Below are 22546 nucleotides of genomic sequence, written 5' to 3'. Positions count from 1 at the left end.
GTTAAGGAGTATATAAGGAATTTAATCCAATTTCCTTTGGTGTGTGTGTGTGCGTGTGTGTATGATATGCAAATATAGTCACTGTGAAGATGATTTTCACATTCTCATTCTCATGTGACCTAAAGCTAGGTCTGCCATATACTGTGTGCGATTGATAACATAGATAGAATTAGCACTCCCCAGACATATGAAAAAACCCCTGTGGTTTTGGCTAAAGCATTTAACTTTCTTCGAAAAGCAAAAGTCAGTTACATTTGGTACATTATAGTGATGAGGCTGCTGGAAAACACTTAATATCCCCTTTAACACACACAATACAGACACACACATACACTCCACAGGAGATGAATCGAATAGCAATTTCCCCCTACACACATATATGGATGAATATTATCTGGCCCTGAGGGATATGATTAAGTCGATACTATTGCCATACCTATTGCACCTGGCACGCCTCGTGGACCACTTTCTCCAGTGGGTCCTCTATCCCCTTTTTCACCTGGGGGTCCGGGAGGACCTTTAAAAAATAAATGACAATTACTGATTACAGTTTTAAAACAGGTAAAATAAATATGTCATGTTTCAAGACAGTTCTTTAAATAAATTCAGTCTTCTATTTGTTATGCAATAACATAGAATGAGTTAAGAATTACCTTCCTGAATGGAGGTGTGCCCTTCTATAAAGGAGTGCAGTGCCCTATACGGGTAAGGGTGAGATAGCCTTAGAATCGACAACCTAATTATATATTACATATTTATGTGTGCCTATCACTTTTTTAGGTTCTTAGAACCCAGGAGCAGAGAAAGGACACTGAGTCTTTAGGGTTTTTTTTTTTTTTTTTTTAAGGTTCTTAGAAGCCAGGAGCAGAGAAAAGACACTGAGTCAATGATGGCATAAGCTCACCTTAGTGTTATGTGCATACTAAGTGGAGATTTCACAATATTTACTTAGATGCTGTGTGGAAAATGTGCAATCATGTATGTATAAATCATATGTGATCCACACACAGTAGACCACAAAAACCATACTGTTAAAAATGACAAACTCAGACACTTCTCAGAGATCCAGATCAGCAGGATGGTTAAAAAGCCTTTGAGACAGTAGGATTTGAAAGATAATTTGAAGAATGGATAGAATGAGATGAAAGAGAATTCTGGGTAAGAGGGAGAGACTTTGGGAAAGGGAGGGAGGTGGAAATGAGTAAAAGAATGCTTTTCAAGTAAAATATAGTTGACTCTTGAACAACATGGGTTTGGATGGTGGGTCCTCTGATACACAGATTTTTTTCGACAAATACAGTACTGCAAATGTATTTTCTCTTGCTTATGATTTTCTTAATGACATTTCTTTTTTGCTGGCTTTGTTTAAGAATATGGCATATCAGACATAGCATACAAAATATGTGTGAATTGACTGTTTCTGTTAAGGCTTCTGGTCAACAGTAGGCTATTAGTCATAAGGTGCTGGAGGAATCAGAAGTTAAATACCCCTTTTCAAGGGCACAAGGAGTCAGCGCCCCAACCTCTGCATTGTTCAACTAGAGTTGTAGTAATTTGTTGTATTATTAAGTAGTATCCCTAAATAGATATAGATATTATAAAATCAGTTGGAGAGGTTGTTGGGAAAATTCTGACTACCTGGCCTCACAATTTCCCAAGTGTTCCCTGAGTACTGAATTTAATCAATACCGATTTAGTCATTTGAATTTTCTGTGCCCAGCAAAATGGATATCCAGTGATCACTTCTTTAGAAAAGACGGCACTTTGGAACTCAAAGGTAACCCTGCTAGTATTCCCTTTCTACACAGACTGCACAGGACAAGTATTAATACCTTCACTTAAAGCAGAACACTTTGCAATTTTCTTTTCAATGCCAAGAGGAAAACACAGGTTGGATATACCACAGAATAATAAATAGCAATGTTTTAAAACAAGTATTTTCCTTTTTTAAAGATTTTATTTATTTATTCATGAGAGATACAGAGAGAGGCAGAGATACAGGCAGAGGGAGAAGCAGGCTCCCTGCAGGGAGCCTGATGCAGGACTAGATCCCAGGACCCCTGGATCATGACCTGAGCCGATGGCAGATACTCAACCACTGAGCCACCCAGGTGCTCTAAAATGGTTATTTTCAATCGCCATGGTTCGACTGAATACATGGCCCAAGGATGATACACAAGTATATTTAGTACCACTAGTTGCAGAGCACTTGCTTGCAAATTTTAATCAGGTGGGGAAATAAAATACCTCAAGAATGTGAAGAGAGGGCAACATGAGTAGATAAAGATTATCTCATGGAAAACTATATTCTGTTCATGTTATTTCCTTTCAAGTCCCATCCCTGCTTCTGTCCATTTTTTCTGATCTGTTCCATTTTTCAAGGTCCAATTTAGATTTTAGAACCTTCCTTCCCTGGTTACTTGATTTTTAAGACATCACTGTTCTCAATGGCACATTGCCCCTTTCACTTCAAATGCAACATGGGGAAGTAATATTTTATTGTATTTTCATTACAAAAGCAACTCTACTTATTACAGGAAATACAAAAACCTAGAAAAAATATAACTCAGAATTTGATCATCTTAAGAGACTAACCATTAACATTCATTTCTCGTGTGTGTACCTGCACTTTTTGTTTTGTTTTGTTTGGCTTTTTATTTTTTTTTTACATAATCATGCAAATTCCTGTAAGCTATTGCTTAATATCAGAGACATATATTTAGATGTTGCATAAGAAAGGTCACTCTTCTACATCAGTGAGAATCTGTATGAATCTCCCATTCCACAAAAAATGCAGATCTTCCCCACAGCAGGGGGTTGCACTGCCACCACCATGAACCCTGCTGCAGTTCATTCATCTCTACACAGTAATGAAGTTAAGGGCAAGTAAGAAAGACTCAATTTGCAGCCTGTATTTTGCTGAGCAAATTGAAAGGAAGCAAAGCCACAGTTCTCAAGGGTGGTGTCTTGGGGAAAAAAGAAAAAGAAGTGCACAAGGAAAGATTTTGATATAGTAATTAGAGCTCTAAAGCAAGACGCAGATATTCCAGGAAAAAGCAGAATGTGCGAGACAAGAAACAAGAGACTCACAGACTAGATCACAGTTCTTAGCCTCTGTGGTTAGGAGTTTTCACCGTTTATTCAGCCAGTGAGAAGTGGAACTCTTTCATAAACACTTCCCTTTCAATTATTTTGCAGGTAACTCTGTAGAATAACTGCCTATAGCTCTAATGTTGGAGAAGTAATTTCAATCATAACAAATACATGCATTATTTTATATAAATCTGAGTAAGATCCCTCTCTGTATTTTCATATAAAATCCTGATACCAGGTTTCTAAATCCCAGAGTAAGAAAACCAGGTATGCCTTACAGAACTCTAACTAGGTGTGTTTGCTATTACATTTTTATTGTTATTTTATTCTTCATGCAACATTAATCTCACTTATTATGTTTCATTTTTATACATTGTTGTATCTCTTCTACTGCCTAGAACAAAATCTGGCAAATATCTCAATAAATATTTTTAGTGTCTTTTACATATTTTGGGGGGATAGAAGTACACAGATCATAAACCAGTTTTCTCTTGGTTTTGTGTGTAGAACTTTTGAGAACACGGTCAACATGATGCTATCATGCTACCTTCTAAAAGTGGTGTCCTCTCCGTGCCTGTTGTAGGTCACATCCTAATCATCCTGTACTTACTTGGACCGGGCTAGAGATTTTTATCTGGCTTGAATGTATTGTGTCAATTTCACCCTCATATTTCCTGCAGTTCCAGCTTTTAAAAAAAATAGTACCTCCATCAACTATATATAGAAATATAGCTATCTATTCTGCTATGTTATAGAAGAAAAAATGAAAAACTTAAAGTCAGGAGACTTGGTGTCTTTGCAGTCACCTTCTTTGTTCTGAATTACTATCAAGCCTTAAGAATTCACACTATTTTTCTTCAAATTTAATACCTTCTAACTGCAAAGTTACAGGGATAATTCGTAAATGCTACAGCAATAATTTGCCATGGACAATTCCCTCTATAAAACACACATACAAAATCCACTACTTAGATCCCTCTCTATGATTTTTTAAAGAAAGCTTAGTAGGAAACTGAGATTTCTACATAGCCACAAAAAAGAACTAATTTAGAATACTCAGTAACCATAAATATCAGAGATAAAAATTACGTAGTTCACTAGAAAAGCAAACCTAGGCATATCCTATCATTTAAAATCCTCAGATGATACCAAAGAACTAATAATATCTGCCTAAATTTCCAGAGCTATGCTTCTCTGTGTCCTATTCATGGTGATCATACATTTTCTACTTCATTCTTAATCTTTCCTTGTCATCATAAAAATCTACCAAATCTTCTAGGCTATTGCTGCTTAAACCTGCCTCTCTCTCTCTCTCTCTCTCTCTCTCTTTTTTTTTTTTTTTTTTTTTTTTACTTTTCATGCTTGTTGTCTTAGATACCTTTAAATCTGGAAAAAGACTTAAAGATTTCTTAGTCAAACATACATATAGAGGGATCAGAGAGTGTAAATTGTCCAAGGTCTTAACGCTAGTTGGTTAAAACCAGAACTAGACCCCTTCTTTCCTGACATTCTAGGCTATCCTATTCCAAACTTAACTGACTTCATTTCTGACATCTGTTTTTCCATTATTCCTGGAATGAATTGTTGTCTCCTTTATCTTCATGATTACTTAGCAATCGTTAATATCAAAACAGGGGACACAAAGATGGCTAATCCTACAACCAAAAAATGATAAGGCACTCATTAATTTGTATGATTTGTTTTTCTTGGGTTATAGTTTCACAAGTATTTATTAAAAATTTGTTTTATGCCTAGATGTAGTAGAGAATATAAAAAATAGCCCCTAATGTTAAGGGATGTATTGTTTTCAAGAAGAGGTAACACTGCACTAGAAGACAATGTGAGATACTTCTAGATATGACTATCATGTGAAAATTTCTCTTACTAAAGAATACCTAGTGTACAATATTAAGCAAGACATAAATGTCAGAAAGAGTATAACTCTGATGGAACTAGAGAAGTATTCACGTTAGTTGGACATTAAATGAGAGATACGGCATTTTTAGATAGAAGTAGAAGAGAAGGTATTTCAAGTGAAGGCAAGGCATGAGGTAGGATGTCAAAAGTACTGGATATGTTAGAATCACAGTTAAATCACTTGAAGTATTTGGCATTAAAAAGAGAAAATGGAAGGAATTAGGTATTTAAAAGTGGTTAAAAGATACATTATGGAAGGTTCCGAGTGCCACACAGAGAAATGTAGAATGAGGAAGTGATAGGCTTATAATCTAGGGTTTCTCTTTAGGAGGACTGGATTTTCACAAGAGTGCAGATAGGATTACAGTCTGAAAGAAAAAAAAAAACAAGGAAGGAAATGATTGGGAGACTTTTCCAATAATAGTCTGGTAGAGCAGTGGTAAGAAAAGTTTACACAAGAATGTAAAGAAGCAATAAGGGGATAGAGAATATAGAACCTAAGAACTAACAGTAGTCTTGGAAGAAAGAATAAAAACAATTAAAATTCTTATGTTGGAAATCTGGAAAAATGACCCTGTCATTACAAAGCATGACTCAATAAAAAGAAAGTGCTAGTTTCACTTATTTATTCAACATATATATATTTGCTCACCCACTATATAGCAGGCACTCTAACAGGTGCTGGGCAGAGAGAGAGAGAGGAGAGAGGAGAAACCCCACCTCAGGGAACTCACATGCTATTAGAGAAGATGTATGCTAAACAAATGAGACAATGTAGATATGGAACAATTTCATGAAGTGCTAAGTATTGTGAGGAAGTTAAAGTAAACGATGACATAGAGGGATGGTGGAGGAAAAATTGACCTCTAAAAAGGTATTTTTGAGTGCATCCAAGAAGGAGTGGACTTTTAAGAGAACATTTCAAGAGAGAAGGTGAGAGTGCAGTGCACATTATAGACAGTAAGACATGAAACTAACACTTCCTCCCTAGTCATTTATACTTTTGTTTCACTTTCATTTTTCCAGATTTCCAAGCTAGACAGAGGGAATGCCAGAGGGGAAATGGGAAAATGAGAGCAGGTTAGTAGATGGGTTCCAGACTAGGTAGGAATTTAGATTTATTCCAAGTCAATGGCAAAAATACTGGATAGGCTTAAGCAGGAGAGCTAAAACATTTACAAACTTCTTAAAATACCACTCTTTTGCTCTTTATAACGTAGAATGAGTTAAAAGTCGAATCAAGGAGAACAAATAAGAAGTAGATGTAGTGCATCAGACAAGTATAGTTGCTTGAATCAGAGTAGTAGCAGAGGAAATAGTGAGAAGTGGTTTTATTTGACATATTGTGTGCAAGAAGAATTAACAGGACTCATAGATGGATAGGATGGAGGAAGTGATGGAAAGACATTAAAGGCAGTTTCCGAGATCTAGTGGGTAACTAGCTGGATAATGATTTGGCTGATATACAAGGCTGAGTAAGCAACAGATTGGGGGAGTAAATGGGGTAGGATGCTCAAGAATTAAGAGTTTGGTTTTGGATGTATAAAATTGTGGGTATTTATTTGAAATCCAAAATGGAGTTGTCTAATTGTTAGAGGGAATGCTGATTAATTCAAATTTTTCTTTATCATCTGTTTTAATGTAATAATTTAAAAATACATGCAACATATTCCATGTAAGTAAGATGTAAAGAACAATAATGAAGAGAATACCTCTGCAATGTCACAAACCATGAAATAGGTCTCTATTTAGGTGCTCCCCAATCCCATTCATCTCTTCCTTTTTAGGGGTAAACATTAACCTGAATTTTATATTTCTCACCCAATTTTCTGCACTTTAAAAGCCACCATTCTAATTACATATGTCTGTAGCTATAAAAACACGCTACTTGCTTTTGCTAAACTGTGATAATTAGGAACAAAAATTGCACTATATATAATTTTTGGGACTTGTTTTAAATTTTTTTTCTTGTTAATACTTGGATAGCAGACTTAAAATATTGCTCCCTAGTGTTATATAATAAAAAAATCTCATGGATTTCTATTTATTATTAATCCAATAAAAATATTAAAATTATAAATCAGAGTTTAACAGACATGGAAGCTAGAATAAGAGGATCTAAGATTAATTTAATTTGAATTACAGAAGAAAGAATGGAGACAGTTGTAAAGAAACAGAATTCAGAGAGACTGAACCTGACAACTTTCCTGTATTTATGAAGGATTTAGATCTACAAATATAAGAAGTAAAAAAGCAAAATGAATAAATTATCAATATAAAAACACAATTTGTGAAATTGCAGGTAATAAAGATAAGAAGAATGACAAGCAGATTGGCAGTCATTTTTAAAACAGCAAGAAAAGCCAAAAGCCAGGGAAATATCTTCAAAATACTGATAGAAATAACCAGAATAGCTGTCAACCTAAGAAATACGTATGTAGTAGAACAATTTTAAACAGCAAGGACAAAAATAGAGAAAATGAAATCAAAAGGTCTTACCTTTTGGACTTTCACTAAATGAACCTCCAAGAGATATACTTTAGGAAGAAGGAAAATGATCCCAGAAGTGATGTCTGAGGTGCATTTAGAAAAAAGGAAAATTGAATCTATGTACAAATTTTAATGTGGTCTATATAATGTAAGAAAAATAATACTGACTCTTGTTTTTTTTAAAAAACTACAGAAACAGAATAAAGTATACTCAAAAACAGAAGATCAGGGAAAGGAGTCATTAGACAAATTTTTAAGTTCTCTGTATATTTGGGATCAAGGTAAAGATATTGATCAACTTTAGACTTTGTTAGATAAAGTTCAAGGACAATCATCAACAAAATAGAAATAGATTAGAAAGTCTTCAAAATCTTTTTGGTGCCTTTGGCAGAAGGAAAAATTCAATGAGAAAAATCTTAATCAATCCAAAAGTGGACAAGAAAGGAAAGCAAACAGAACATAAAACTGGACAAAAACAGCACAAAATAAGATGGTAGAAATAAGTAGGGTGAAAAGAAATGGCTAGATTGCACATTTTAAAAAAAGTGTTCTTAGGGTGCCTGGCTGGCTCTTGATCTGCAACTCTTGATCTCAGGGTTGTGAGTTTGAGCCCCATGTTGGGTATAGAGGTTACTTAGAATTAAAATCTTAAAAAATTTTTTTTAAATCAATCAATCAATAAATGTGTTCTTTATATAAGACAAGCCTAAAACAATGTAAAATATGAGAAAATATTTAAAATGGAAATAAAAGCGATGCCTGAGTGGCTCAGTGGTTGAGCATCTGCCTTCGGCTCAGGGAGTGATCCCACAGTTCCAGGATCGAGTCCACATCAGGCTCCCTGCATGGAGCCTGCTTCTCCCTCTGCCTATGCCTCTGCCTGCCTCCCTCTCTGTGTCTCTCATGAATAAATAAATAAAATCTTTAAAAAGAAAAAAATAATAAAATGGAAATAAAAGCTAGAGAAAAAATATATATGATGTGTATATTAAATTACCATGGTTCATCAACATGGACTAAAGAAGAAACTTGGCAAATTTATTATCATTTTGTTATACTATAGAGTTCAAAGACCTTTCTAACTAATACTACAGTCAGGTAAGAAATAAAGCATCTGGAAGTTTTGAAAAAAAGAATTAACAAGATTGATTTGTGGATAGGTAGAGAATTTGATGTCTTACAGAAAACTTCTATTCATGTACATTACTATTGAGTATTTTAAACAATGACTCATAAGACCTTAAAGATATTTTTTAAAATCACTTTCCATTAAAGAATACCATGATACTGTTATCTTGCCATATCTTGATAAGATTCAAAATTCCTCTCTCTGGACATTTGTATGCTCAAGAACTATTTTACACCACAAGATTTCAAATGCCAACTCTGCACATAACAGTATATTTTAATATATTGTTTTCTGGAGGAATGAGAAAATATTTTACCTTGAATTAAAGTGATATTTTTCAACGTCTGAGAGTGTTCCCAATCTTTCAGTCTGAGATCATTAGTGATGTTATTCAGTAGTTTCACTTCTCCTTTTATTTCCTGTTCCAAATTCACTTGTTTTTCTTTCATAGACATAATTTCTGCTGATGCATTGTACAGATGCTCTTCTAATCTACTCATGTCCTGTGAAACATAAGCAAGCACCCACAATTTTTATTACACACATAATTATAAAATATGTAAGTTTAAGAAACCCTTGAAGCCGGGTTTTTCAAAAGCAAAATTACAGAATATTACAGAATAAAAATATGGAAGTTAGAGAACAGTCTTGAAACAGTAAGTTTTTGGTTTTGAAGTATTTCCTCTTTTAACTGAATGGCTGAATTGTTACACACCCTGTTCCTTCAAAATTAGTCAAATATACCTAGGGTATTCTTCAATTCCTAAATATATAGATGTCAAAATGCTAAAAAGGAAATAAAAAAATTGTAGGATTCTTAATTTATCAAAATTGAAATTTTTTTGTAGTGAAATTAGAGTAGCTACATATTCCAATATGTGAATTTGATAGAATTTATATATTAAACTGTTTTATAGGAATAATAAAGTTTAATGTCATTATTCTCAGTGGTAATGATAAATATTTCAGGATAGTTTTCACATTCAGTAAACTCTCAATTAGAATTTAATGTCTTACTTTTAATTTTTCTTAAAAAAATTATTTATTTGAGAGAGAGAGAGAGAATGAGAGCGAGAGAGAGCAGGAGCATGGGGGAGGGGGGCAGCAGGAAAGGGAGACGCACACCCCCCACTGAGCAGGGAGCCTGAAGCAGGCCAATCTCAGCATCCTGGGATTACAACCTGAGCCGAAGGGAGATCTAGCTGCCCCTCTTACTTTCAGTTTTTACTAATTCTGTGAAATTTCATTATTACTTTATGTTTTCATATACATATATATTTTGTGTGTATTTATATACATACAAGCATACATAGATTGTGAACAGAAAAGATCATAATGCTTTCATTTTCCACTCAATAATATATTAAGGATATTTACCTATGAAAATATTTAGAGACTGCCTTATTTTCAGTAACTTAGTGGAATTATATTTATGTATTTTTCATAATTTAAGATTCCTAGAGATTTCAGTTTTAGCTGCATACTTTTTTTTTTTTACATCTTTAAAGCAATGCTACAACATTGCATATATATTAACATATCTGTACAAGTGCTTCTAGAGGACAGCTTCCTGGAAGCAGATCCAATCAGAGGAACTAAATATTCAACTTTTTGTTCAGTACTGCTGCAGTGCCCCCAAATATATGGCACTATTTTTTAAAATCTTACTAACTATATATCAGTGCCTATTTTTGTGCTCAAATGCTCAAACCTTCAATATATTTAAGTTTGCAGAGTTAAGAGTAAATATATAAAGTCATTCTACTTACTTTGCTTTTCAAATTATGATGAAGCTAAGTATACAGTCATAAAGTTTTTGACAATGTTTGTTTTTATTACTTTTCCTTTCAAGACTTTGGCTTGGTTTTCCTTTGGGTGTTGGTCTGTTTCTGATGTAGGAAACCTCTTCCATTCTGGTTACATTTTCTGTCCCTCCGTTCTAATCTTTTTTTTTTTTTTATTAAAGATTTTATTTGTTTGTTCATGAGTGACACAAAGAGAGGCAGAGACATGGGCAGAGGGAGAAGGAGGCTCCCTGCAGGGGAGCGTGATACAGGACTCGATCCCAGAAGCCCGATATTATGACCCGAGCCAAAGGCAGATGCTCAACCACTGAGCCTCCCAGGTGCCCTGCTCTGTTCTACCTTTATTGCATATTCTGTCTTCACGGTATGCTATCAACTTTTACAAGGACATTTCTGCTTAACTGCTGATATCTTCTCATTTCCCACTGGCAGATAGAAATAAGCCAGGGCATTTTGCTCCCTAATCTAGGTACAAAGAGAATATTACACTTGCCTTGGCTGGACTGGACAAGTTGAGGTGAAGGGGGGCAAGGCAAGTCAGGGTGTAGAGTCTTTGAAAAGAAATGAACAGATATCTAGATTTTCCTCTTCAGTGGCACTCCACTCAAGCAGAGAACCTTATGAGTTTTTACTGTTCTAACTGTGCCTTCCCCCATCCAAACCCTATTCTGTTATCTCTACTCTGTCTCCTCCTTCCTTGGCTATTTGGCATTTTCCATACAATATGATATAAGTCATGATAATGAAAGGTATAGTACAGGGAATATAGTCAGTAACATTGTGATAATGTATGGAGACAGATGGTGACTACATTTATTGTGGTGAGTACTGAGTCAATGTATAGAACGTCAAATCACTATATTGTACACCTGAGACTCATATAACATTTAAAATAAGTACAATTTGGAAAAACATGTATAAAGCATGGATGTGAGCATGGGTGTTTGTAAAGCACAGCAACATAAAAATTATGCTCAACTTCATTTGAGTGGCTACAGATTGCTTCCGGTATATTAGGTAGTTCCAGATATCCACATAACAGAGGGCAGGGGACTAGTAGTTGATTTCGCTACCAAAAAACCAGGACTTGCCCATGTTTTTCATACACAAAGCTGAAGCTGCCTTTTTATTCCCTTTTTTGAAAACTGCATATGGGGCTCATATTACCCAGATTTCACTTGAAGTGATTTTTATTGGGAAGAGGGAAAGTTCACTTTTTTTAAAGTCTATTTGGCATCCATACACACTGTACATACTCTACCATCAGGAGCCCTGCTGGAAACTGGCATTTAATCTTGCAGTCTTACAGTCCTTTCTATGAACAATGGACATGATGAATTCTCACCTCTCTCTTTTCTTTTGTGCTAGTGTACTTTTTTCCCTCAAACTGATGTTTGGTCTGTCCTTGATAGGCATCATGCTGGTATCACTTATAAGCCTTTCCCTCAGACAACATTTACTGATTCAGGCATTCACTTAATTTACTTATTCTTGCAATGGGCTAGAGATTCAAAGATGAATAAATTTGTTTAAGCAATGGGGATGAGAGTCTGAATATTGTTTTCAATGAGCACATGTGTGTATGCACACACACACACACATCCATGCACATACACTAGTACTGACCTGGTTTCTAAATCTCTACAAGTGATTACTGCCTAAAAAAAAATAGCTTTGGAAGTCCCTCCATTCCCTTGTACTTTCATTTCTAATGCTGGGACCCCCTCCAAAACATGAGTGCAATCTATCCAAATTCAAACAATTCACTGATTATCATATTTTGATTATTTACAATAATTATCACTTCAAACATGTTCAGGATTTCTACTGAACTATTCTTCCAAATAGTTTCCAATTTAGTTTCAACTCTTGATGTGAGCTCATAGATATCCTATAGTCTCTACTGACTCTAGAGCATTAGCAATACCAAATACATCCTGTCTTCCCATCTGGCCCATCTTCTCTCGCTCTCTCCTCACCCTGTCTCACTGCTCTTCTGTTTTTACATAAAATGATATTTCTTCTCCCTTCTTTCCTTCCTACCTAATCAGTTATTACTTTTATAACTGAAATTTTATTTATCTGTCTTCCATATTCTTCTGCCCTGTTGACACTTACTATTTTGTGAATCTCTCTACCCTTCCATAGCTTAAGTCTTTGGTATTCCAATAGTAATTGATATACTTAGATACTTGTTAATAGTGTGGGAAACAGTCAGATTTTGGAATAGGTGACCTGGAATAAACACAGAATATCAAGGCTGGTGTTGGGATGACATTTACAACAAATCCCCATATTCATATAGCCATGCCATTGTCTTCTGATATCTTAAAACCAGGATCATGTGAAATTCAAAAGTTCTGAGTGATTGTACCTTACAAATAAAGGATGTACACTATTCCTTCTTACCCTGTTTTGTCTAGTCAATAGTTTAGTTGGTTTTTACCTGATGTTATAATTTTAGAGGTTTATTATTAGTAAGTGACATTCTTTTTCAAAAATCACTACCGTTAATACTGTCTCCATATAGAAAGCAATTTCCTTAATCAAAAATGAGTTATTCAAATTAAATTCTACTACCAAGATGCCAATGTTGCTTAGCTAATAGTGGACATTTTATAGGCTTCATGTTAATTATGATCTTAGGTCTCAGATATTTGATAATACAAAGATTGTTGTTTCACAAGAGTAGTTAAATTTTAGTTGTGCTTATTTTTTATGGTATGGAATAGCTATAATTATTTAACAACAACAACAATACAATTTCAAAATAAGGGATTTGCTTCTTAATTTCTTTCTCATCAGTACAAGGTAATCCAGCCAGTTGGCCACAGAATAGTCTATAGCAGAGGTGAGAAAATTATGGTCCATGGGCTGAAGTCTGTTTTTGTAAATAACTAGATCACAGCTTTCCTTGTCTGTCTACATATTGTCCATGGCTGCTTTTATACTACAATGGCAGAGGTGAGTAGTCCCAAGGGAAACCTTGTAGTCCCCAAAGTCTAAAATGTTTACATCTGGCCCTACAATGAAACTTGCTGGCAAGTTGGTTTAAACATTGCTTGCTTTCTTGTGTATTTGAGTCTATGATAAAAATAAAATGTATATATTATTCAAAATTTAATTCTTTTTTTTTTTTAAATTTAATTCTTTAAAGTTGTCTTTACACATTAAAACTTATGTATACTTCTTGGGAATGATGAAATAAACTATTTTAAAATGTTGATTTTGATGTTATTACTGTAAATAAGGTTTCCATTTCTTTGATGATAAAGAAATTTGGGCCTGTTGTAAAATTTACAAATACAGAGTACCTACTAAGATAATCTAAAAATCATAATTGGCTTAGATGCGTCTTAAAAGGTACTATAAAAGGATTTATATAATTAAAATACTTTAAGAGAGTCTATATCCAATGGAAAAAATTCCCCATTTTGTTGGGAATCTGGAGAAGACAGTAGGTAAATCCACGTAAAACCTTCTGGTAAGATTGCCAGAGGAATCAGAGTAAGTCGGATGATGTGTTGAAATGGGGTTTGCAAATTTTGTTTTCTTGAACTAGCTGAGTAGACAAGATCTATATTGGATTTAATCCAGCATATGACCCTTCTAATACAAAAACTCTTACCTCTTGCTGTTTAAATGTATTGTCTTGGACTTTGTCATTCAGTGTTTTGATATTGAGCTGCAAATCAAGCAATGTGGTATTCAGATTTATTAACGACTTGGAGATTTCATCTATCATGTTTCCATGTCCCCGAACTGAGGAAACCAAGGTACTCAGCTGGAGAAGAACATCATTAAATCTTTGATCAGTCACCAGACTAAAATTTTGGAAATGCTCTGAATCTATGAGATTGGCTTCTGTATCTGAAATGTATTGGATTCTCTTCTCCATGTTGCTCATTTGTTCCATAACAACTTCTTGAAATCTCATCTCATCTTCACTGTCATTTCCTTTTCCTGTGAGACTTTGAGATATATCATTTGCATTAATTGGATCAACTGTGCAATTCTTCATTTCCCACTTCAGGAGCTGTGCTGTATATTTAAGTAAAAATAAACAGAGTCATGGCCTGTGTCCTTAAATACATATACCATTCCATTCTAACATTTTGAATGCTGTCCTAAACTGGGTACTTATTTTAAATATACAATGTGTGAACCACATGACACACATTATAGAAAGGAAGATAGCCTCCTTTTCCCACTTTACATTAGAATTTATTCTAGGATCAAGTCATTCTTTCTGAATTGCTGCTTATATGCATCTTTGGAACCACCGTATTTGGCTTTGACAGTATGATTATGAAGTGCATTGTGTCCTACTCCTCAGGTTTGTTAGGATAAAATGAGATAATGCTTAACACAGTATCTGAAGCAAGTATGTTGAATACAGTAGCTATTAGGAAGATAAATAATGTGACAAAAACAATATGTGGTAAAAGTATAAGTATTAGTGTTATCACCATATGAATAAATTGTTGGCTCATCTTCCTCATCCAATCACTTAAGCTGGCAGAGAATTGTCATTTTCAGTTTATGCAGGCCTAATTTATTATTGGTGAGACAGGAAATTGAGCAAATATTTTTTTCACTTTAAAAATATTATTTTTAAAATATTTCTCTTTACCCATTCTAAAATATATATTCATAATGAAAACTTTTATTTTTTATTTTTTTTTTTTTTAAACTTTTTTTTTTTATTTATGATAGTCACAGAGAGAGAGAGAGAGGCAGAGACACAGGCAGAGGGAGAAGCAGGCTCCATGCACCGGGAGCCCGACGTGGGATTCGATCCCGGGTCTCCAGGATCGCGCCCTGGGCCAAAGGCAGGCGCCAAACCGCTGCGCCACCCAGGGATCCCTAATGAAAACTTTTAAAAGGTAGGTAACAAAGAAAAAATAATTTACCATTAATCTCACTATCCTGAGTTAAATGCCAACATTTTGGTTGTATGTATACCAAATCTGTCTCTTTTCACTAGCATGTTATTATTACAAAAATAATTTTAATACCAATGTATTATCTGCATGGATCTACTAGATTTATTTAACAAAACTCCTTCACTTAATTTGTTCTGTTTTTACTAATATACCCAATGCTTTGATAAACAATCTTTTAAGTAATTATTTCCTAAAAAAGAAAGAAAGGAAGAAAGGAAGGGAAGGAAAGAAAGAAAGAAAGAAAGAAAGAAAGAAAGAAAGAAAGATCTTCCTTCCTTCCTTCCTTCCTTCCTTCCTTCCTTCCTTCCTTCTTTCCTTCCTATTTATTAAATGGTATTTGGGGGAATACACAGAGCTGCCAATATATATTTCCAAATGGGCACATGTCCTCTAAAAAAGGCAATTACTTTGTGAAAGGATCTAGAGCAACATGTATGGAGCTTCAAATCATGAAAGGCATAAACATTAGCTTTGCAGATAAAAAGAGCACATAATTATGCACAATAAAGAAAATATTAAATAACATTTTAGTACTGATCAGTGATAGTTAAGATTTTTTTTCATATCTCCCTCTGTATCTATCTATATTATTATTTTATCTACATATATATCAGTCTTTTATTCATTTATTTTGAATGCATTAAGATTTTTCACATTTGATCATTATTTAGCAATAAAAAGAGTTTCTGTATATGGTTTGAAATATATATCTACATAAAGAGCTATACCTGATATGTAAGTTTTCTTAGTAAAAAATGATATGGCAATATTATCAGCCACATGGATTTTTGAGAATTAAGTGACATAACACATAAAAGATAATTAGTTCCACCCTGAGTTCAAGGTTACCTGCTATATAAATGAAAGGCTGGTGTTTAGTCAGGAACAAGCTGCCTGATTCTAGAATCTAGTTCCATTCCTCAATTACTAGCTGGGGTACTTTGGGAAAGTTCTCTTCTTAGGTTCCTCAAAGACAGGTAGTAACTACCTCCAACAGTGATGTTCAGGATGCATAAGATACGGCATGTAAATCCCATAGCACACAGATGGCCCATAGGAAAATTCTATTCAAATTAAAGTGCCTTATCCATGAAAGATATGATATTAGTTTACAGTCTTCACCATCTTTACTTAAACTGTTTGATGATGGCTACTATTGTAGCTATTATTATATGAGGAATAAGTATGAAGCTATGTATGCGATTAAATCCTAATTTTTAAGAAGCCACATTATATCATGTCTTCCTAGTTATATTCTTTAAAATTAGCTTATCTGAGTTAATAAAATGCTTGACAATGTTTCTATATAAACCACAGAGTCTGTGTTATTTTATACTTCTTACTTTATCAATAAAGTGGATTTTAAAAGTCTATTTTTTAGTTAATCTCATCACATGTATTACATTGTGAGGGGCAAGTTCTGGACTGACAGGCTCACTCAGGCATTTAATTCTATGATTTATATATTAAGCACCTGTAAGTATAGAGCACTGTTTGAGCAATTCTGGAAATGTAAAACTGAGAAAGGATTTTGACTATTATAGAGATCCAAGCTAACAATTTTTACAAAACTATTTCAAATATGTCCCTTAAAAATGTTCCTTTCATGATGATTATTGTTTTCTTAGGTAGAAAGTAAGAATCCAGGTTCTGGAGTGGAACTGCCTGGGTTAGCAATTCTCACTCTTTCCTTTTTAATCTGTGATCTTGGGCAAATTATCCTGTCAGTGCTTCTATTATACTAATTGTATGATAGATACTAATAGTCGGTGTCAAATAATTCAATGAGCTAATATATGTAAAGTGCTTATATTATTTCCAGGTATATAAGCATTTGGTAACTTTCAGCTTTTGTGTTATTAATATTTTGGATTCGAATTCTGTGAGTTATTTATCTGTATGCATCAATATTTTCAATAAACAATTAATATTGTTTAATATAGAAAACTGGGGGAGATTGGGCATTGCAATGACTACTGTAGTATCCGGACTTTATTTTACTAAGCATAGTGATCTAATTGCTCAACCATGTAATTTTTCTCTTCCAGGAAACAGTTTTTATTTCATATGGATAAAGCAAATCTTTTTCACAGGATGGAGAGGAAAGACTTGAACTGACAAAATATCATGTGACCAAAGGCTTCCATCTGACATGGACTTCACCATAAAGTTGACAATAAAGACTACATTTTGCTTACAGATTTACAAGCACAACGCTGTTTGTTTTCCCAAATCCTATAGGAAAACTAATTTAATCCTAACTTTTCAAAAAAAAAAAAAAAACTGTTTAACTCTGTACCATAAATCTAGCTAAAGAATGCCAGAGTTCAGATTTTCAAATGTTCATCTCTTTCATTACCATTGGAAAGATGGCATTTTGTGACTTTTCTATTTCATATTTGAAAGGAGACAAACTTTTATGGCTTGTGCAAACCCCCAGGGAGAGAGTGATATTTGATTTCACAGATCACATTCACTCCTTCATGTTGCTAATATCTTTTCTTGCCAAAAATTTGTATTATTTTGAGCTAAAGAGTCTTCAGTATTTCAGCAACAATTATATGTACATTAATCCTAGATTGTATTTTATTGAACAGAGACATTATGATGTTGTTTTACTATGATAGAGATACGGGAGTTTCATTAAGAAATGACAGCATATGGAGTAGCTTTTATCATTAAGAAGTACCTTTCATCGGGCAGCCCGGGTGCTCAGTGGTTTAGCGTCACCTTGGGCCCAGGGCCCAGGTTGTGATCCTGGAGACCCAGATGGAGTCCCACACTCAGGATCCCTGCATGGAACCTGCTTCTCCCTCTGCCTATGTCTCTGCCTCTCTCTCTCACTCTGTGTCTCTCATGAATAAATAAATAAAATATTTCTTTTTTAAAAAAAGAAGTATCTTTCATCATATAAGATATTTTAAATTTAAATGGAGTTTTTATGCACAACGTTTTATTTCATCCATCAATTCATATTTGCCAAAACAGGGTAATTCCTATCTTTTGGGGTATATTTTGTCTTTATTTGTAATTTTTTAATATCAAGTAGAGATATGTGTTGCATTTGTTTTGTTTTGTTTTTGGAAAATATTATGATCTGTAACTTAATTAAAGTTGAAAATGGATTTGTCAATTGTTTATTCAAGTGTGACAGAAACAATGAGATCTATTCCAAGTTCTGGTGAATTTAAGTGCTAAAGTGAACTTACAAGATTTGAACATTTTTAACTTCTTGTCAGTCTTACTAGATGCCTGCTATAGTTTTAGGAAACAAAATGCCTTTCTTTCTTTCTTCCATTCTATTTTTTTTTTTTTTAACAAAACTACTTTGGATCAGTCATTTCAACACAACAATGAATATGGAAACTTGGTAGTATTTTCTAATAGCCCAAAGACCTTGAACTTGTTAAAATGCTGAATTCTTTCCAGACTTCATTGGCCCATTTTGCACATCTGCTAGATATAAGTTGCATTTCCTGGCATTGACTCTGCAGGCCATGGTTTATATAAAAGTGATAGCATTTTATAACTGGCTTATATTTAATGATCCCAAGCAATGAAACATCTTTCAATTGTGCATTTCAAATGAACAAAAGCTATACATAAACAACATACAAATAATCTCAATTCATCACGAAGTCAGCTGTGTAATGACAGACATATCAGGTCCTTTTCCATAGATGGCTGTGGTTGGTTTGCTTGGCTGATCAGTTTGGTTTGCCGTGGTTAGTTTTTGTTTTCATTTTTTTTAATGATCAAAATAGGAATTAATTTTTACCTGTGGTAATATTTTCTTGGCTAAAATTATGGAAACTGTTTTGCATGTGTGTGTGCGTTTGTGTGTGCATGCATTTAATTGGCCAATCACATTTGTTCTAAAAATTCAATTACACTGGGAGATAGTAGACCATAGAGGTTGGGAGTCAAGACTCATGGGTGACAACTGCAGCTCTACTACTGAATAGTCTGTTTCCTTTTGTGGATAATAAGGATAAGTATATGTCTGCTCAAGGGCAATTGTAAAGGTATATTAAGATAATCTGTGGAATACTTATAAGCCAGTGTCTGTAGTAAATTCCAAAAGTGACAGCTACTGTCACAGTTGTTGTTTTATCAAACTTTCTTTTTTTATTTTGAGGAGATGCCATCAGGTTATTTTTAGAAATGTTTTTTTTTTTTTTAGAAATGCTTTAAATAATAGCCTTATGAAACATGTGGCCATATTCCTGAGAGATATCCCTGAAATATAGGTCATTATTGTGCAAGATCTCCTCTTTGAAAACTTACAGAATATTTCTTTCTCCTCTCAGTACTAGGAACAGAAGAGGTTCCCCCCCCCCCAAAAAACAACTGGCTTGTCTTCTTATTGTTGTTTTGTTTTGTTTTAGGCATTGTGAATGTAAATGGTCCTGCTTATATCTTTACATTGGCAACTGGAATACTTATTATAAAATTCATGATCCACCACTAGAAGTACATAGGACTCCAGAGGATAACATTTTTTGGAATGGTCTAATCCATTCCATCTCACCTTAACATACCTATATTTTTATCTTGATCTTCCATTCTCTATTCTATTTTTTATTTTTTTACTAAATAACTTTGAAGAATCTTTTTTTAATTTATGAATTTGAGGAACACTTTGTGATATGACGTTTCCCTTGTGAGTCTCCCCTATACAAAAGATTGAACTCTTGCTTTTGTTTCTACAATAACTAATTCACAGAATGAGTTGCTAAGTTTCAAAACTCTAGATACCGTACCTGCCATTATTCCGATGATCGGTATGAGAACTACAAACACAAGGAGATAAAGGATAATCAGTGCAGCTTTGAGAGACTTCAGTTTCTCTTGAACGGCAGGGCCATTTTTAGGATCTGAGAAAAACAAAACCCCAACCTACTGTTAGAAAACTTAACTCTTCTTACCTAACATTTTGGTAATCTCCAGTTCTATCATTGCTATCAAGCCTATGGAACAAAAAATTGGTCCCCATTTATTCAGGAGGAAGCAAAAGAACAGTCACAGGAAAAGCCAATCTGGACCTCACTATGAACATCTGATTTATTTTCCTTAACTAAACATCTATGACAGTTAACTGTCCTCTATACTTGTACTTGTCTCATTTAGAGGCATTAGTTAGCTGACAAATTTTAATATGTTTTGGATACATTTTAATAATGATGCCAACATATTCAAACATAAATTTTATTCTGTTTCATGTGGGAATATATTCTGAGCAAAAATCAGATTCCTCAAGTAACTATATAATTATGATTTTTTTCAGACTTTAAATCAGATAAAAGAGACATCTGTTTTCAATGTTAATTATGCAAATTCTTTTCCAATTTCATTTCAATAATTCTGTATTTAGATACCTCTTATGATTTGAATACTTTAAAAATGAAAAAAATGAAAGAAAAGTGTTCACATTTTGACTAAACTTTGGAATAGATCAATGAAGCCCATCCTATGGGCATTTCAGAAAATATTAATATTTTCATACTATCCATTTATTGGGAATAGTGATTCACATAATGGGATACTAATTGTAGAAAAGTTAACACAATGTGGATGGGAATCTTAGTAGGGGACAAAGACATTTTCTCTGATTAGGTGAATAAGACACCCATTAAAAATTTCTTTGCTGGGCACCTGGATGGCTCAATTAAGCATTTGCTTTTGGCTCAGATCATGATTTTTGTGTCCCAGGATCGAGCCCCACATTAGGCTTCCCATTCAGTGGTGTGTCTGCTTCTCCCTCTGCCCTTCTTCCTGCTCATTATCTCTCTCATTCTCTTTCTCTGTCTCAAATAACTTTAAAAAAATCTTAGATTTTTCTAAAAATTTTATCCCATGGCCATTGGTTTCACTGCACAATAAAAAGGTGGTAAATTCCCAATTTAAAAACAAAAGTTTAGATATTATTTTACAATGATCTACGAAGGATTGAAAAGGAGAGAAAATTTTTAAGCAAAAATAAGACCCAGAAAAGCTAAAAAAAAAAAAAGAGAGAGAAAGATCTAAGGAAAAAGAAAAAGAACAACCCACAAAACAAGCAAGATGGGATATCCTTTTGCCAGGGTGAATGAGCCTGAAACTCATCAACCATCTCCTGCATTTTTAATTTACAATCAAATCCTCTGCATTCTGCCTTTCAAGTAGCTCTCCAAAGTTCCTGTTGCCTTTTCTCTGTCTCCAATGCCTCTGTCCTCCCTCCTCAATCTCTCAACATCTCTACCTTAAACAGCTTTTACTACGATCTTTTTTCCTTTTGTCTCATCAATTCCACGCACACTCTCCCATCTATTGTTTGTGTAGAGTGCAATACCCCTATGCCTTGGGGTTACCGTCTGTATTTCAGATTTGTCTGTGTAAGAACTCATCCATCTTGTCACTCGCATATGCTGCTTCCTCTGACTGAAATTTCTGTGGATCCTCTTTCATCCACTCTACCCTTTTGGTGAAATGTATTCAGCCTTTAAAGCTCAGCAGAATTATACGCAACTAGGTCCTGCTGCCTTAAAAGACCCCATCCAGGGGCTCCTGGGTGGCTCAGTCAGTTGGGTGTCTGCCTTTGCCTTGGATCGTGGTTTTGGGGTCCTAGGATTGAGCCCTATGTCAGATTCCCTGCTTGGCAGAGAGTCTGCTTTTCCCTCTGCTGTTCCCCCTATTTGTGCTCTCTACTCTCTCTTGTGCTCTTTCTCTCTCTCTCTCTCTTAAATGAGTAAATATTTTTTTTTAAAAAGAACCCATCCAGATATAACCGAATACTGATTCTTTTGAGCTCTTGTAACCATGCAAACCTCTGTCTCAACACTGTTGTAGATTGAATTATTTCCACACAAGAGATACTATTGACTTCTGAACCCCAGTTGCCTGTAAATGGGATCTTATTTGGAAATGCGGTCTTTGGAGGTATAATCAAGTTAAGATAAGGTCATACTGAATAAAGTGGGCCCTTGGCCAATGGTTGGTGTCCTTACAAGAAGAGTAGAGGACACATTAAGCCACAGGAAGAAGACCGGCCATGTGAAGATGGAGGCAGAGATAGGAGTGATGCATTTATAAGCCAAAGAACAATAAGAATTGGCAGGAGCAACTAGAAGTTAGGAAGAGGAGGGTAATGATTCTTCCCTAGAGCCTTGAAAAGGAGCTGCCTTACT

At 34.5% G+C, this 22546-nt stretch overlaps 1 protein-coding gene across 7 annotated transcripts in view; it reads right to left on the bottom strand.

Moving 5' to 3' along the window:
* The window catches only part of MSR1 (macrophage scavenger receptor 1), an 80079-nt gene that overhangs the window by 45192 nt on the left and 12341 nt on the right, over nt 1–22546 (bottom strand). For all 7 annotated transcript variants that reach the window (XM_041753659.1, XM_041753653.1, XM_041753657.1 and 4 more), the window contains 4 exons: nt 20144–20257; nt 14063–14475; nt 8946–9132; nt 437–517 (listed from right to left, as the gene is read on the bottom strand). In XM_041753659.1, coding sequence (XP_041609593.1) covers nt 437–517; nt 8946–9132; nt 14063–14475; nt 20144–20257 — 795 coding nt within the window. The remainder of the gene's footprint in view (nt 1–436; nt 518–8945; nt 9133–14062; nt 14476–20143; nt 20258–22546) is intronic.

This window comes from Vulpes lagopus, chromosome 4, assembly GCF_018345385.1.
Source record: "Vulpes lagopus strain Blue_001 chromosome 4, ASM1834538v1, whole genome shotgun sequence".
Lineage (NCBI taxonomy): Eukaryota > Metazoa > Chordata > Mammalia > Carnivora > Canidae > Vulpes > Vulpes lagopus.
This window is presented reverse-complemented; position numbering and strand designations above follow the sequence as displayed.